This window comes from Danio aesculapii, chromosome 2 (genome assembly GCF_903798145.1).
Source record: "Danio aesculapii chromosome 2, fDanAes4.1, whole genome shotgun sequence".
Taxonomy (NCBI): domain Eukaryota; kingdom Metazoa; phylum Chordata; class Actinopteri; order Cypriniformes; family Danionidae; genus Danio; species Danio aesculapii.
This window is the reverse complement of record NC_079436.1, coordinates 1562931-1578845: the sequence shown is the minus strand read 5'-3', so window position 1 is coordinate 1578845 and position 15915 is coordinate 1562931. Positions and strand designations below refer to the sequence as shown.

The window sequence follows — 15915 nt, the reverse complement described above, 5'->3', positions numbered from 1 at the left end:
ACACAACGTTTATTCTTGTGTAGATTTGCATACATTTTTTGCATTGTATTGATGGGAGTGTCAAACTGCTGCGCAAAGTCCAGCACGTCCCAAAGATTCTCAATAGGGTTAAGTTCTGGACTCTGTGGTGGCCACTTTATGTGTAAAAATGATGTCTAATGCTTTCTGAACTGCTCTTTCACAATTTGAGCCAGATAATTTTTTTGGAAAATGTCCTTTACTTTAAAGTGTTTGTTTTATTTGTTTATGTAGTTATTTAATGATCATATAATATAGTTTAAATCCTACTATAGTATTAAGTGTATTATTGAGTAATCGTAACCTTTTTTCGCTCTCTCTGCAGTAGATGTTAACTCTTCCGCTGCTCATACTTTTAGTGATTGGAGTATTGAAGACCACCACACACAGTGAGTTTGACCGATAATTTTTATTAATTTATTTATTTTTTATATATGTACTACAGTGCTTTTGAATGCTTGATTTTGATTGGCTGAATAACATTTGAAGTAGAAATGCCAGTATTTAATGTATAGTGCAAATGAACATGCATAATATTGATATCGTGAGCATTTTAAAATACAGTGAATAAGAATTTATTATTATTTTAACTTTTATAGCATCATATGGTCTTCTAATAATCTTCAGATTGCTGTATTGGTAATAGTTGTTCGTTAGAGGATTAATAGGCTCATTTATTTTGAAACATTTTCACATGTTTAAATGCACAAGTTTTTTTTTTTATGAAATTGACTCACTTAAAGAGATATTCAATAGGATCTTCTGTATTATATTTTAACGTTCAGAATCTGATCTATTTTATGCATTTATTTTTTATTATATTATATTTTATTATATTTCAGCTTTTAGTTTACTCTGCAAGATACCATGAAAATAGCCGCTGTTGCTGACATGGCATTAAATACAAGTATAAGATGCTGTATATGACTAAATGATTAACGTCTTTCTGAAAAATTTAAAGAACTAAGCCTGTTCTGTGTGTGATAATGTGCATCTTCACTTAACAGAGAAGTAGAAAACTTCCAGTTTGCAGACATCGATCTCCTCCACCTCCAGCACTGTACGCCGACTCTCTTTGAGCCTGGGGTATGGTCTATTTTATTGTTGTATGTTTTTTCATTTTTAAATAACAGTTTTTGAATTTGTAAACAATAGTATGTGGAAAAAGATAAGCATGGTTGCATACAGATGAAATTATTAGCCCTCCTGTAAAAATGAATTCTTTAAAACATTTCTGAAGTGATCTTATCTTTGCTATGATGACGGTACATAATAATTTGCTAGTTATTCTGCAAGATACTAGCCTAAAGTGAAATTGTTGCCCCCGAATATTAAGTAAACATTTTTAGATTTTAACCAACACAGGCTCGTTGTGGAGACGTACCCCTGTTTACTTTTCTGGAGAGCGCGAATTGTGTAGCCAGAGGTACGTAAGGTAATGCTACGGGGCGGTATGACATTCGGCTTCTGTTCCTTTTGGGGCTACCAGCTGACCGATTACCACCGAATACATGGATTTTCCGGGTGTTACCAGTTTGTCCAGGAGCTCGCCATGAATGCTGGCGGACTTGGGCACGGAGCGAAGTTGATTGCGATGACCAGGTTAAATGAATAAATAAACCTCAGGCACGACAGCTGCAACTGCTTTTCCTTTTCTAGATTGCTTTTGAAAACACTATCGGTTGAGTTTAGGGACCGAGGTGGGTAAGAGGGTCAGTCAGTCGACAGCAAGCTGGACTGATCACATGAAGTCATTTTTGCGCCCTCTGGTGGATTTACACAAGAAGCGTGCAAGAGGAATTTAAGATCACCAAAAAGCATACACAGCGGCCTCAAGTGGATTTCCAAAAACTAAAACTGCAAGCAGACGTACTGCACTTCCAGTTACGTTTTTCGCTGTCCCTAGAAATGTAGACTTGGGTACGTATCCGCAATGAGCTGGGTTGCATTTAACCAATTGGATCTGGCTTTTTCTACAGCTTTAAATATTTATAACACATTCATACTTTTGAACTGAATAAATCTAATAGTATTTGATTTTAAGAGTATTGGATTGATTCCAAGGAATCTGACGACGTGCATTAAAAAAAAATAAATAAATAAATATAAAGGTAACAGTTAATGATAAACTTAATTGTGATTCATTTTTTGAGTGTATATTGATCTTGCAATGAAATAGCCATCAGTTACTGATGTGGCAATAAATCAACAAACAAAAATAATCTTCTTACACTGTTAAACATCAGGGGCTGATAATTTGCTATTTAAATGTAAATCTCTGCTATTTCTTTCCCTTTACAGTGACTTTGATGGTATTATCAAACAAATGCACATTTCTTCAGAAGGCTTCATCTGAAAAATTAATATCCAGGACTAAGCGATTTGTCTGAAGTCATCAAATCATCAATTCTCAAAATACAGAGAAGTTCAAAATGCATTTGGATGAAAATGTTGATGTGTAAGTCTGACTTTAGCATTGTTAGAAGGTTGTATGATGGCTTCGGTGTTTCAAGAAACGGTACTGTGGCTAATTTTCATAACGGTTCTTATGAAAATCTTGACCGTAAGTTTATTGAAGTGTGTTGTCTCTAATATAGACCTTTCAGCTGCGTTTGTCTTTTGTGCGTCTTTTGTTTTTGTGGGAACTTTGGAAGTTGGTGGTTTGTTAAATAATGAAAACAGCTTGTAAATGTTGGCATGCAATAAACAGATGTGTAAACAGCAGGGATGATGAGCGTTTTTCTTTTAGATAACCCTGATCAAACTGTAAATTAATGTCAATCAAATGCATTGATTTAAAAAAATGTGAATATCCAGTGAGCGGCAGTTCTGTGGGCGCAAATGCGTTGTTGATGCCAGAAGTCAGAGGAGAATGGCCAGACTGGTTCCAGCTGATAGAAGGGCAACAGTAACTCAAATAAGCACTCGTTACAACCGAGGTCTGCAGAAGAGCATCTCTGAACACACAACACTTCCAACCTTGAGTCGGATGGGCTACAGCAGCAGAAGACCACACCGGGTGCCGCTCCTGTCAGCTAAGAACAGGAAACTGAGGCTACAATTCACACAGGCTCACCAAAACTGGACAATAGAAGATTGGAGAAACGTTGCCTGGTCTGACGAGTCTCCATTTCTGCTGCCACATTCAGATGGGTCGGCTCACAATTTGGCCTCAACAACATGAAAGCATGGATCCATCCTGCCTTGTATCAGCGGTTCAGGCTGGTGGTGGTGGTGTAATGGTGTGGGGGAGATTTTCTTGGCACAATTTGGGCTCATTAGTACCAATTGAGCATCGTGTCAACGCCACAGCCTACCTGAGTATTGTTGCTGACCATGTCCATCCTTTTATGAGCACAGTGTCTCCATCTTCTGATGGCTACTTCCAGCAGGATAATGCGCCATGTCATAAAGCGTGAATCATCTCAGACTGGTTTCTTGAAAATGTCAATGAGTTCACCGTACTCAAATGGCCTCCACAGTCCCCAGAGCTCAATCCAATAGAGCACTTTTGGGATGTGGTGGAACTGGAGATCATGGATGTTCAGCCGACAAATCTGCAGCATCTGCGTGATATGTCAATATGGAGCAAAATCTCTGAGGAACGTTTCCAGCGTCTTGTTGAATATATACACGGTACTAGTAAAGTGTAGCTAATAAAGTGGCCGATGAGTGTAGGTCTACCAAAAACTTTTAATATCTGCTCATAACTGTCCTTAAATTTTTACTGTTTCTTTTATTAATTAATTAACTTCAACGAAATCGTTTGCCCTTAATCACACACACACACATCAATAATATACGAAAACCTAATGTGTATCTAACCCGCTGAGAAAATCATAAACAAATTTGGTTAAATTGCTTTAGTTAATGAATTCGATTAAACATTAGATAATGTATGTATTTAGATATTATATTTGATTATACCTTTATGCTCTACTGACTTTTAATAAGTGATAATTTAATTTGATAACAGTGGAAAAAAGAGAAGGAACATTGACGACCAGACATGATGAATATGTAATTTGTATGTAATCAATGTATAACGTGCTAAGTAATGTAAATAAAATATTTATTATGCCTTTGATCCTAATCTTCGCCAATATTTCTTAATTTTTATTGATGAATTTAATTTGCACTAATATTTTGCACCTTGATTCAAAACTAATACACATTCATGATATATCTAGTTACACCATAGATATATCTATGTTGTTACAAAGGGTCACGCAAAAAAAATCCATTCATAATAGTCACTTACAGGAAGCTGGTCCGGCGCCGTATCCCTTCCCTCCGAAACACGGAAAAGGAGTGTGAATAAATGAGTGCACTGCAGCTGTAGATGAAACTGTGCTTTAATGTTTGACGTTTTCAAGGTAAGGGCGCCACATTTATCTACACGTACATGCTTTAATATGCGTGTGCTTCTGCTTTAATGTGGTGGTCATTCTGAAACGGTGTATTTTATTGTGTCCCTCGCAGGAGATGAGCTAGCATCGGCATCTACACATCAAGAAATCACTCTTTCTCTTCAGGTAATTCATCTAAATAACGCAAACATCTAAATATTTGTATTTTAATTGTGTATTTTTACTATATTAGTTTGTCGTGGCTGTGTCTCTTGTATGGAAGTGGTATTTTCAGCTCGCAGTTTCCTCTCAGTAATAGCTTTCTGTCATATATAGCGTCTTCGTTTATTAGATTTGGTGTTATTTTACAGTATATTCCTTTATTAACATTATTAAAATAATTTGGATTCATATAGAAAGTGTTGTATGTTTATATAAAATATATTATCGTTGATATTATTATTATTAATATTAAATATGTATTATTGTACAAACAATGGATTTCTATGGTTATTTGCCCCTCTCTGTGGGTTTGTGTGCTAAAGCCATCTTGATCAGAGTTTCTGCGACTTAACTACATTTTAATTTGCTCCTAAAGTAATTAATTTGCCCAATTTAAGTCTTTAAATCAGAGCAGAAAGTCTTGAAGTCATTGCATCCCATTTGAAATAAACAAATTAAAGGGTGGTTTATAGTAAACACTAGTGTTTTTGAACCACACTATATTAAAGTCAATTTTTGCATTGTGATTATTAAAGTTCTGCACCTGAATACTGTTAGAAACCCCAGAAACCACATTCATGTCGCAATATTTAGGGCAGAACAATACAATATCACATTTTTCCATTCTTCAATTCGCATTTCGCTCTCATTAATAGCTTTCAGTCATATTAGCATCTTCGTTTATTAGATTTGGGGTTATTTTACAGTATATTCCTTTATTAACATTATTGAATTAATTTTGATTCATATAGAAAGTGTTGTATTTTTATGTAAAATATTTTATTGTTGATATTATTATTATTATTATTATTATTTAATATGTATTATTGTACAAGCAATGGATTTCTATGGCTATTTTTCCCTCTTTGTGGGTTTGTGTGCTAAAGTCATCTTGATCAGAGTTTCTACAGCTCTAATAAAGGTTTTAATTTGGCCCTAAAAGAATTAATTTGCACAATTTAAGACTTTAAATCAGAGCAGAAAGTCTTTAAGTCCTGACGTCATTGCATCCTATTTAAAACACTAATGTTTTTGAACCAAACTATATTAAAGTCAATTTTTGCATTGTGATTATTCAATTTCTGTACCTGAGTTCTGTTAGAAACCCCAGAAACCATATTCATGTCATAATATTTAGGGCAGAACAATAAAATATCGCAATATCTCATTTTTCTAATTTTCAGTTCGCAGTTTCCTCTCATTAATAGCTTTCAGTCATATTAGCATCTTCGTTTATTAGATTTGGTGTTATTTGACAGTATATTACTTTCTTAACATTATTGAAATAGTTTGTTTCATAGCTGTGCAAAATGTCTTGTTGATATTATTAATAAATATGTATTAATGTACAAACAATGGATTTCTTTGGCTAACTTTCCCTCTTAATGGGAAATTTCCCTCTTAAAGTCATCTTTATCTAAGATCTGAGTTTCTGCGACTCTAGGCAAGGTTTTAATTTGCCCCTAAAATAATTAGTTTGCACAGTTTTTGTCAGAGTAGAGTCCTGAAATTATTGCAACCCATTTGAGAAAAATAATAATAATAATAATAAGTTGTAATTTAAATTAAAATGCTATTGTGTTTTTGAACCGTACTATAATAAAGTCAATATTTAACTATTAGAGCTGCACAATATATAGTTTTAGCATAATTTTGATATGGCAATGTGCACATCTGCAGTAGTCATATCGCAAGATACACAATGTTGAGTGTGAATTAGAGTTGACCAGCAGCTCCAGCATTGTATTTATTAATTGTATTAAACTCCTGTATTTATATGAAATGTGTGTTTTCTCAGACGGAGTTGTTTTGTTTTTCATTTGTTAGGTCTCTGGAAGCAGAGCAGTAGGTGTTCATCATGGGTCTGTTATCCGACCCGAATCGCAGAAAAGCTCTGACCAACCTCCTGACCCGCCTCAACACACCCATATGGTATTCTCTGCATCTGAAGTGTGCTGCTATAATAAATATAGACATGGACAAAATTGTTTATAATTTCTAATTTAGTCCAGGCGTCTTTCTTTAGTTTGCCTTTTGTTAATGCCTCTGTTGATACAGATATATGTGATTTTCATTCGTTTATTTTCAGTCATTTTTGATTATTCATTTATTTCAATTTTAAAGTTTTTGATTTTGTGCTGGACAAAACTTAATCACAGTCCAATAAATGTTTGTTTGGACAATATATATATATATATATATATATATATATATATATATATATATATAACTAGCAGTTTATTAAGTTAAAAGTCTTGGTAATAGCATCGATTGTGATTAGAACAAAGTGTTACCAATGTATTTTGACCGGTAGGTTTTGTTTACTAAAATAGCCTATTTATTTTATTCTTTATTTTATTACTTTATTTATTTTATTTATTTATTTTATTCTTTATTTATTTTATTATTTTGATTTATTTTATTCTTTATTTATTATATTTCTTTATTTATTTATTTTATTACTTTATTTATTTCATTTATTTATTTTATTCTTTATTTTATAACTTTATTTATTTTATTCTTTATTTATTTCATTTATTTATTTTATTCATTATTTATTTTATTCTTTATTTTATTTATTTATTTATTTTATTCTTTATTTATTTTATTACTTTGATTTTATTCTTTATTTAATATATTTATTCATTTATTTTATTACTTTATTTATTTCATTTATTTTTTTATTCTTTATTTTATTATTTTATTTATTTTATTACTTTATTTATTTCATTTATTTATTTTATTCTTTATTTTATAACTTTATTTATTTTATTCTTTATTTATTTCATTTATTTATTTTATTCATTATTAATTTTATTTTTTATTTTATTTATTTATTTATTTTATTCTATTTATTTTATTACTTTGATTGATTTTATTCTTTATTTATTTTATTACTTTGATTTTATTCTTTATTTAATATATTTATTTATTTATTTTATTACTTTATTTATTTTATTATTTTATTTATTTTCTTACTTTATTTTATTATTTATTTATTTTACTGTGTTTTACTTTATTTTATTCTTTATTTATTTTATAACTTTTTTTTAAAAATTATTCTTTATTACTTTATTTATTTTAATTTATTTTTTTACTTTTATTTCTTTTATTACCTAATACATTTTTTATTTCATTACTTTATTTGTTTAATTTATTTTATTCTTTTTTATTTCATTACTTTATTTAATTTTTTATTTTATTACTTTATTCATTTATTTTATTACTTTTTTTATTTATTTTATTACTTAATTTATTTTATTACTTTTATTTTATTACTTAATTTATTTATTTTATTACTTTTATTTATTTTATTACTTTATTTTTTATTTCATTTATTTACTAATTTTATTTTTTTATTACCTAATTTATTCATTTATATTATTTTATTACATTATATATTTGTTTATTTATTTATTTATTTTATTCTTTATTTTATCTTTTATAATAGATTGTGACTTAGAATAAAGTGTTTTTTTTTTTTAATACCAGTGTATTTTAACCAATAGTCTTTTTTAGTAAAAAAACTCTTGCTCTGTGTTTATCTAGCGTGGTGTGCTACCTGGCAGCGATAGTGTGGTTCATGGGTCTGGCGTTCGAGCCCTTCACGCTACGCACATACATGTCGGAGAACGCCATGGGCTCCACAATGGTGGAGGAGCGTTTTTCTGCAGGAGAACGAGCTCTGGCTGCTGCAAAAGAGTTTGACGCTCACAAACGAAAAGCAGAGTGAGTAGAACAGGTGCTTTTTTTGGCAATAGGAGTATTAAAGAGCCCCTAGTGTATTTTCCTCTCATTGAAACATCATGCAGTATGAACACCACAGCAATTGAACGCCACCCTAGATAGTCCCGCAGTGTGAAAACAACAGAGATCAGATAATTATCAAAATCATGCAGTGTTAATAAGTGCAGCAAACAGGCTTGGTATGAATTATTATTGGTTATTATTAATGTTCGTATTTGTCTGTGTCTGTCAGTGGAATGCCGGTGGAGTGGCTGGTGAAGGCGATGCAGGCTCGAGGACTGGAGGTGTTCACACAGAGCTTCTCTCGAAAACTGCCCTTCCCTGATGAGAACAAGGAAAGATATGTGAGTGCAACAGTTGTTTTAGGTGAATATATATATATAAACCTGAATAGATATGTTAAGTTTAAGGAGAGAAATTATAGATTCATTATGCATTCCTGTCAAATAATAATGGCATTTTTTTGTACTTGAAATCTGAAGAGCAGACTACAAATGCTCTCCATCTCTCTCTCTCTCTCGGTTATTTATTTACGTTTATATGTTAGTTTTATACATTTTTTGTTTATTTTATTACTTTATTAGTTTATTTTGTTACTTTTATTTATTTTATTACTTCATTGCTGTATTTTATTATTTGTTTATTTTATTCTTTATTATATTACTTTATTTATTTATTTATTTATTTATTTATACTTTATTTATTTATTTATATATTTATTTATTTATACTTTATTTATTTATTTATTTATTTATATAGTACATTTTAGTTTATTAATAAATTATTTATTTATTTTATTTTTTATTATATTACTTTATTTATTTATTTATACTTTATTTATTTATTTATTTATATAGTACATTTTAGTTTATTAATAAATCATTTATTTATTTTATTAACTATTTCTTTTTGTACTTTATTTGTTTATTTTATGCAATTAGTTGTTTTATTACTTTATTAATTTTATAATTTTATTTATTTTTTCAGAAACATTTTTACTATTAAATCAGAAGGGAAAAAAGGCTCATGACAGATAATGTTGTTGTACAAAATCACATTAAAATGTAAAGTATTGCCTTCCTTTTTAGACATCTGATAATAGAAAGGCCATAATATTAGATATTACGATGCAACATCATAAGGATATTGGTTATTTATAGCACAACCAAGTCTTTTTATTATTATTATTATTATTATTATTTTCCCCCCATTCCATAAAAGTCTGTAGGCTGGTTATGAAACAGGTGGAAAAATACAGTTTTGTCATGCTGTTTTATTCAGATGGTTCGAGGCACAAATGTTTATGGGATTTTGCGGGCGCCTCGAGCTCCCCGGACAGAAGCACTCGTGATCAGTGCCCCCTGCACTCCTGGAAGTACCAACAATCAGGCCGTCGGGATCCTGCTGGGCCTCGCACAATACTTCAGGAGTAAGACACTTTCTGATTCTGCATCACTGACTCAAATTAATTTACAAAACTCATTTCACTTCCTTTTAGTTTTTAACCATCTTAATCTTGGGCATGGATGCAGGTTGTGTATGTGTGTTTTCATGTTTTTACTTCATTTTATTTTAGTTTTGCTATTTTGAGTTGATGTGGGAATATAATTTCTGCAATAATTCAATCTTTGTGTTGCTATGCAGGAAATAAATGAACCCTAAAACTTGGGTTTGCTTGTTAAGTTTTGGTTTGGGAAACTCTAGTATTTATTTAGTTGAAGTCAAAATTACTATAATTATTTTAATTCTTTTAAAAATGTTTCCCAATTTTTGTTTTACGGATTTTTTTCAACATATTTTTGAGCTTAATAGTTTTAATAATTAATTTCTGATACTAGTATTCAGCTTAAAGTGTCATTTAAAGGTTTATCTAGGGTAATTAGGTTAACTATATATTCTATTGTGCATCCCTATGGCCTCTATTGGAATCAGAATGAGATTTATTTTATATTTTATTTCCTAAAGATCAGGTTTACTGGGCCAAAGACATCATCTTTTTGGTGAATGAGCATGATCTTATTGGCATGCAGGCCTGGCTGGAGGGATACCACCACACTAACATTACAGGTGAGTACACGTTTTCATCTTAGCCCACATTTTAAAGAGGATCTGCTATGCCTTTTTTTTTACAAGATGAGAAATAAGTCTCTGATAAAGTGTGTAGTGACGTTTCAGCTTAAAATAGCACACAGATAATGTTTCTAACACTCTGAAACTGACCCTTTTAGGCTTTGATCCTAATTGTGCTGTTTTGGTGACTGTCTCTTTAAATGCAAATGAGACTGTGCTCTTTTCAGAAGAGGGAGGAGCAACAACATAGCTGCAGATTTAAAACGGCACCAGTGTTATCAGTGCTGGTCAGGTGTGCATGTGTGCTTCAGTGTGAGTGTGTGCTTCATGCTTCTGTCAGTCTATGTCGCTCCTGTCGCTGTTCATCTAAAACTCCACATCTATAATCCTCTTAGTCTATGCTGACATTATCTTCAGCAGCTCAAACACGCTAATGGAAAGACGGCTGCTTCTCACTCAGGGCTGCTGTTTATGCTAATGAGGAAGAGATGGTCACTAGTGGGCGGGGCTTTCCCCCTGTGATGACACGTACAAAGGGAGAATGTCCATTACCCTTAGATGCTGGTTATATTCACAGACAACTACATTTAAACCCCTTATGAGAGTGATTTTTGCATAATAGATTTCCTTTAACAAGTGAATCGACAGTATTCCCTGTTGTTATTGTTTCTCTCTCTCTCTCTGTATTTCAGGAATGGAGTACTCTCCTCTGCAGGGTCGAGCAGGTTCGATTCAGGCCGCTCTGTCATTGGAGCTCAGCAGTGATGTCATTACCAGTCTTGATTTGGTTTTAGAGGGACTCAATGGTCAGCTGCCCAATCTGGACCTGGCCAATCTCTTCTATGCATTCTGTCAGAAGCTCAGCGTTCTGTGCACCATTCAGGGAAAGGTAGGATGTGATTCAAAGGCACATAACGCACACTCGGTAAATAAACACTTTATATTTCTTTATTTCACATTCTTCGGAGATATAAACACCAACGCCTTTCTCTCCCTCACGTGGTTTCAAACCTTTACAAGTGTCCTCCTTCTGTTGAACACAAAAAGAAGATATTTTGAAGAATGCTGAAAACCTGTAACCTTTCGCTTCCGTAGTAGGAAAAAAAACATGTACTATTGAAGTCAATGGTGACAGGTTTTCAACATTCTTCAAAATATCTTCTTTTGTGTTCAACAGAAGAAAGAAACTCATAAAAGTTTGTACATTTTTTTTTTTGTGAACTATCTTATGTAGAATTATGGAGCACTTCTCAGAACACGATAAATGGTCTGAAATAGGGCTGGGCGGTATATCAAGATCTGGGGATATATCGATATGATTCCCCATATCGCGATGCGGGATTATCCAATAGCTTTCATATCGATATGGTTTGAGGCCACGTGTGCATTCTGCGCGAAACAGACCACTCCAAGGCAGTGTTGCCAGATTTAGCTGACTGATTCCAGCTCAAAAACTATCCAAAACCCGCCAAAATGCAAAAATCCCGGTCATTAGGTTACAGGGGGCGGGCGTTACATTGCAAAACCGCCCAATTTTTCAATACCCGCCTATGTCATTTTACACCCGCAAAACCGCCCAATCTGGCAACACTGCTCCAAGGTAGCACGCGAGCTCCACTTGATGAGTGCATGCGCAAATGAATGATTCACTCCATGAGTCATACAAAAGATCTGTTCAAAATGAACGAATCATTCAAAACGACCCTTCACCACACGCGACATGGAGGAATAAGCAGTGCTGGTGTCATGAGAAATCGGGTCCCCACTGCAATAGAGTCCGCTTAGGACCCCAATGGATCGTCTGCGTTGAATGCCTGATGAAAAACTATTGAACTTCTCTACAGTGCAATTACAATCATATTTAATGCGTTTTATTCTCAGTCTTGACATTTTAACAATAATCATATTAGTAACATTATTATCAGTCACCACAAGTTAAAGATATGCATAGTTAAAATAATTGAAAGAGTTGTAAATATTAAATGTCTTTGATGTTTTTATGTGTTTATATATTTACGTAAGTGGTAGCCTGTCGTAAGCTATCTAAAATAAAAGTTTTACACATGCCTTTAGTTGTACATCAGTGTACAAAATACATCATTTAAAATAGCTTCATATCATTATAACGCTCTTTTAAATTACATACATTTAAACGAGATTTGACTGCATATTTATATATATTTATATTTTAATCAGGCGCTACAAACTACACCTATTACAACTCCAGTGCATCAATAGGATCCTAAGCGGACCCAATTGACAGGGGGTACCCAATTTCTCATTACACCGGTGTTGCATCGAAATCTGACTCCTCTTTCTTCCACAATGGGGTATATGCCGAAGCATGCTAATAGGACTTTTATTTTGCCAGTAATCTGGGTTAAGTGCTTCTGGTGAACAGTATGCAATTGCAAAAAGGTTTGTTTTCTTTAAAAATCAGCGATCTCCACTGGCTGAGTGATATTTGATATAAAGTGGGTCTCAGATTGTACAAGAAGCACTGCATTACATTACATTTCCCCCTGCCGTGTCTTTATAATATGAGCATTTATTTTACCCCAGTATATTCAATGGAGCTTCTGCGCTAGCCTGCTGATTCTGACGTGCGCGTGCGAGTAACAAACGGCTTTTTGTCTCGTTTTACGCTTGAGCACTGAATGAATCCCAAAGTCTAGTTAACGGATGGTATTTTAATTACGTTACAACATCAATGAGGTAAAAGGAATCATATAAAATGGAAAAAAAAAAACTCACAATAACAGGTCACCGGAAGTTTATCAGTATGGAAACAACACTAGCTCGGCATATACCCTATTGACAGCAAGAACAAACACAGAAGCCTTGTCAAATTGACAAGCAGCACATGAACGTGTTCAAATGAATCAAAAACGCCAAAATGGGAGGAATTTATATCGCATTTTGAAAGTGAAACCACCTCATATTCACTGAGTATAAGTTCAGTATTTATTACACGACGGTCTCTTGTTTACATTTACATTATAACACATTTAGCTCTGTGTTCTGGTCTTGTTGCATATTGACTTTAATTCCGATTATATTCTAATCATTTTGTTTATTTATTCTGTTTTTTATTTATTTATTTATTTATTTGTTTTATTTTATTTTTTATTTATTTATTTATTTTTTTTAATAACACTTTTATTGTTTCAGAAAAATGTGATACATACATACTGTATTAGTAATCAAATACCAATCAGGGAACACCCACCCCATCCCGACAGAGCCATTAAAAAAAAAAGGTATTCACATGCAAGGAATATGATACATAAACAAATAAATAGAAAATAAAAAATTAACTGAGAAAAGATTAAATAATAATAAAAAATAAAAAAGGGCAATTTTGTAAATAACTAAATAAATATTAAAAAATACCATTAAGACCTTGACATTTCAACACACATTCTAATGAAAGTGAAAAATATATTAAAGCTAGTCGTTACAAACACAGTGCACATTAACACAGTCACATTGTTTGGGTTTACTAACGGTCAGTCCACTCTTATTTAAAAAATGAAGGAACAAGTCCCAAATCTTGTAGAATATGTGCAATTTTTGTTTGGTTGAGTAAGTCAACCTTTCCATTGCTATACACGAAGACATTTCCTTTATCCAGAGTGACAAAGATGGACCATGAATACTTTCCCAGTGAATGGCAATCAGGCGCTTTGTATGCAATAGGCACAGATTTATAAACTTCTGTTCATATGGTTTCAGTGATAAGGCAGGTGGGGAAAAGACCAAGAATACAGATTTTAGGGCAAACAGGGACTTCTTTACCAACAGTTTTAGAGATTTCTCCAATTATTCCTTTCCAAAAGAATTGCAAGTGCTCACATTGCCAAACACAATTTAACAGTGTGCCCTTGTAAGTCAAACATTTTCCACAAATGTCTAAAATATTTCTATTAAATTTATATTTATATTTATTCTGTTTAATTGAATCATTAATTAATTAATTATTTATTTATTTAATTATTTTTATTTATTTATTATATTTATTTATTTAAAATTAATTAATAAAAATTTAATTAATAATTTTTTAATTAATTAATTAATTAATTTATTTAAAATTAATTAATAAAAATTAATTAATAATTTTTTATTAATTAATTTATTTATTTATTTATTTATTAATTAATTAATTAATTAATATTTTTTTTTTTTTTATGTTAGCCCCTGAACTGGAAGACGTGATTTGATTTGTGTGTGTGCCTAGTGTACAAATGCTTGGTGGTTTAAACGATTATTAAAACGTAAAAAAAAAAAGTAAAATAAAAAACATGCATTTGTCTACCAAACATTTCTTTTTTCTATTTTAATATGTCGCTGTTAGCTACAGGAAGGGGGAAACCCCTGTGTTTGAAATATATTTAGCTCAAAAACTGTTTAATAATGGTTTAAAGGCTTTGATTCTCAAGTAACCATTTATGGGAAAATACTGGATGTATATCGTATACCGTCCTTCCTCCTAAAAACACAGAGATATGATTTTTTTGCCCATATCACCCAGCCCTAGTCTGAAACTGAATTTCTGTGTTGTAGCTCCAGAGGAATGACTGGGACTCTGCTGAGGGCTACACCCATGCGGCTCAGACCATGATGCTGATGGTGTTAAAACAAGCTTCTGGACGCTCCTGGGGAGATCACGGCCTCTTCCTCCGATATCACATCGAAGCTGCTTCAATCCGCGGCATCAACAGTTTCAGACACTACAAGATGGACGCCACCACCATTGGCAGGTACTCGAGAGAACCCTCGGCTTCACTTTTAAAGGAACAATCCACATTTTTTGGAAAAGAATCATTTTACAGCTCACCTTGAGTTAAACATTTAATTTCTGAATCCATTCAGCCAATCTCCAGGCCTGATGGTAGCACTTTTAGCTTAGCTTAGCATAAATCATTGAATCGGATTAGACCATTAGCATCTACTTTAAAAACAAAATCCTACTTTTAGTATGGAGAACTATTAGCTTAGCATAAGTTATTGAGTCGAATTAGACCATTAGCAATATTAGCATCTTGTTTTAAAAAAAACTACTTATTTTTAAGCTTTTAAATTAAAGTAATATGGAACGCTTTTAGCTTAGCATAAATCATTATATGGAATTAGACCATTAGCATCTTGTTTAAAAAAGAAAATCCTTTTTTTTAGCTTTTATATTAATTTAAGCAATATGGAGCACTTTTAGCTTAGCTTAACATAAGTAATTGAATCGGATTAGACCATTAGCATCTACTTTAAAAATAAAATCCTACTTTTAGTATGGAGAACTATTAGCTTAGCTTAGCATAAGTTATTGAGTCGAATTAGACCATTAGCAATATTAGCATCTTGTTTAAAAAAAAAAAAAACTACTTATTTTTTAGCTTTTATATGAAAGTAATATGGAACGCTTTTAGCTTAGCTTAGCATAAATCATTATATGGAATTAGACCATTAGCATCTTGTTTTAAAAGAAAATCCTTTTTTTTTAGCTTTTACATTT

At 32.1% G+C, this 15915-nt stretch overlaps 1 protein-coding gene and 1 long non-coding RNA gene across 2 annotated transcripts in view; both read left to right on the top strand.

Annotated features, from left to right (window-relative positions):
* Positions 1-343: 343 nt before the first annotated feature.
* LOC130235119 (uncharacterized) lies at positions 344-2396 on the top strand. The gene is made up of 3 exons (XR_008838366.1): positions 344-407; positions 1026-1104; positions 2320-2396. It is a non-coding gene; the product is annotated as an uncharacterized LOC130235119 (long non-coding RNA).
* Positions 2397-4304: 1908 nt separating this feature from the next.
* Positions 4305-15915, top strand: part of gpaa1 (glycosylphosphatidylinositol anchor attachment 1) — a 19734-nt gene continuing 8123 nt past the window's right edge. Inside the window, exons 1-9 of the mRNA XM_056470619.1 lie at positions 4305-4394; positions 4501-4553; positions 6417-6521; positions 8139-8318; positions 8569-8680; positions 9618-9765; positions 10302-10403; positions 11099-11295; positions 14970-15166. Of these exons, the coding sequence (XP_056326594.1) occupies positions 6448-6521; positions 8139-8318; positions 8569-8680; positions 9618-9765; positions 10302-10403; positions 11099-11295; positions 14970-15166 (1010 nt within the window). The 5' untranslated portion in view covers positions 4305-4394; positions 4501-4553; positions 6417-6447. The remainder of the gene's footprint in view (positions 4395-4500; positions 4554-6416; positions 6522-8138; positions 8319-8568; positions 8681-9617; positions 9766-10301; positions 10404-11098; positions 11296-14969; positions 15167-15915) is intronic.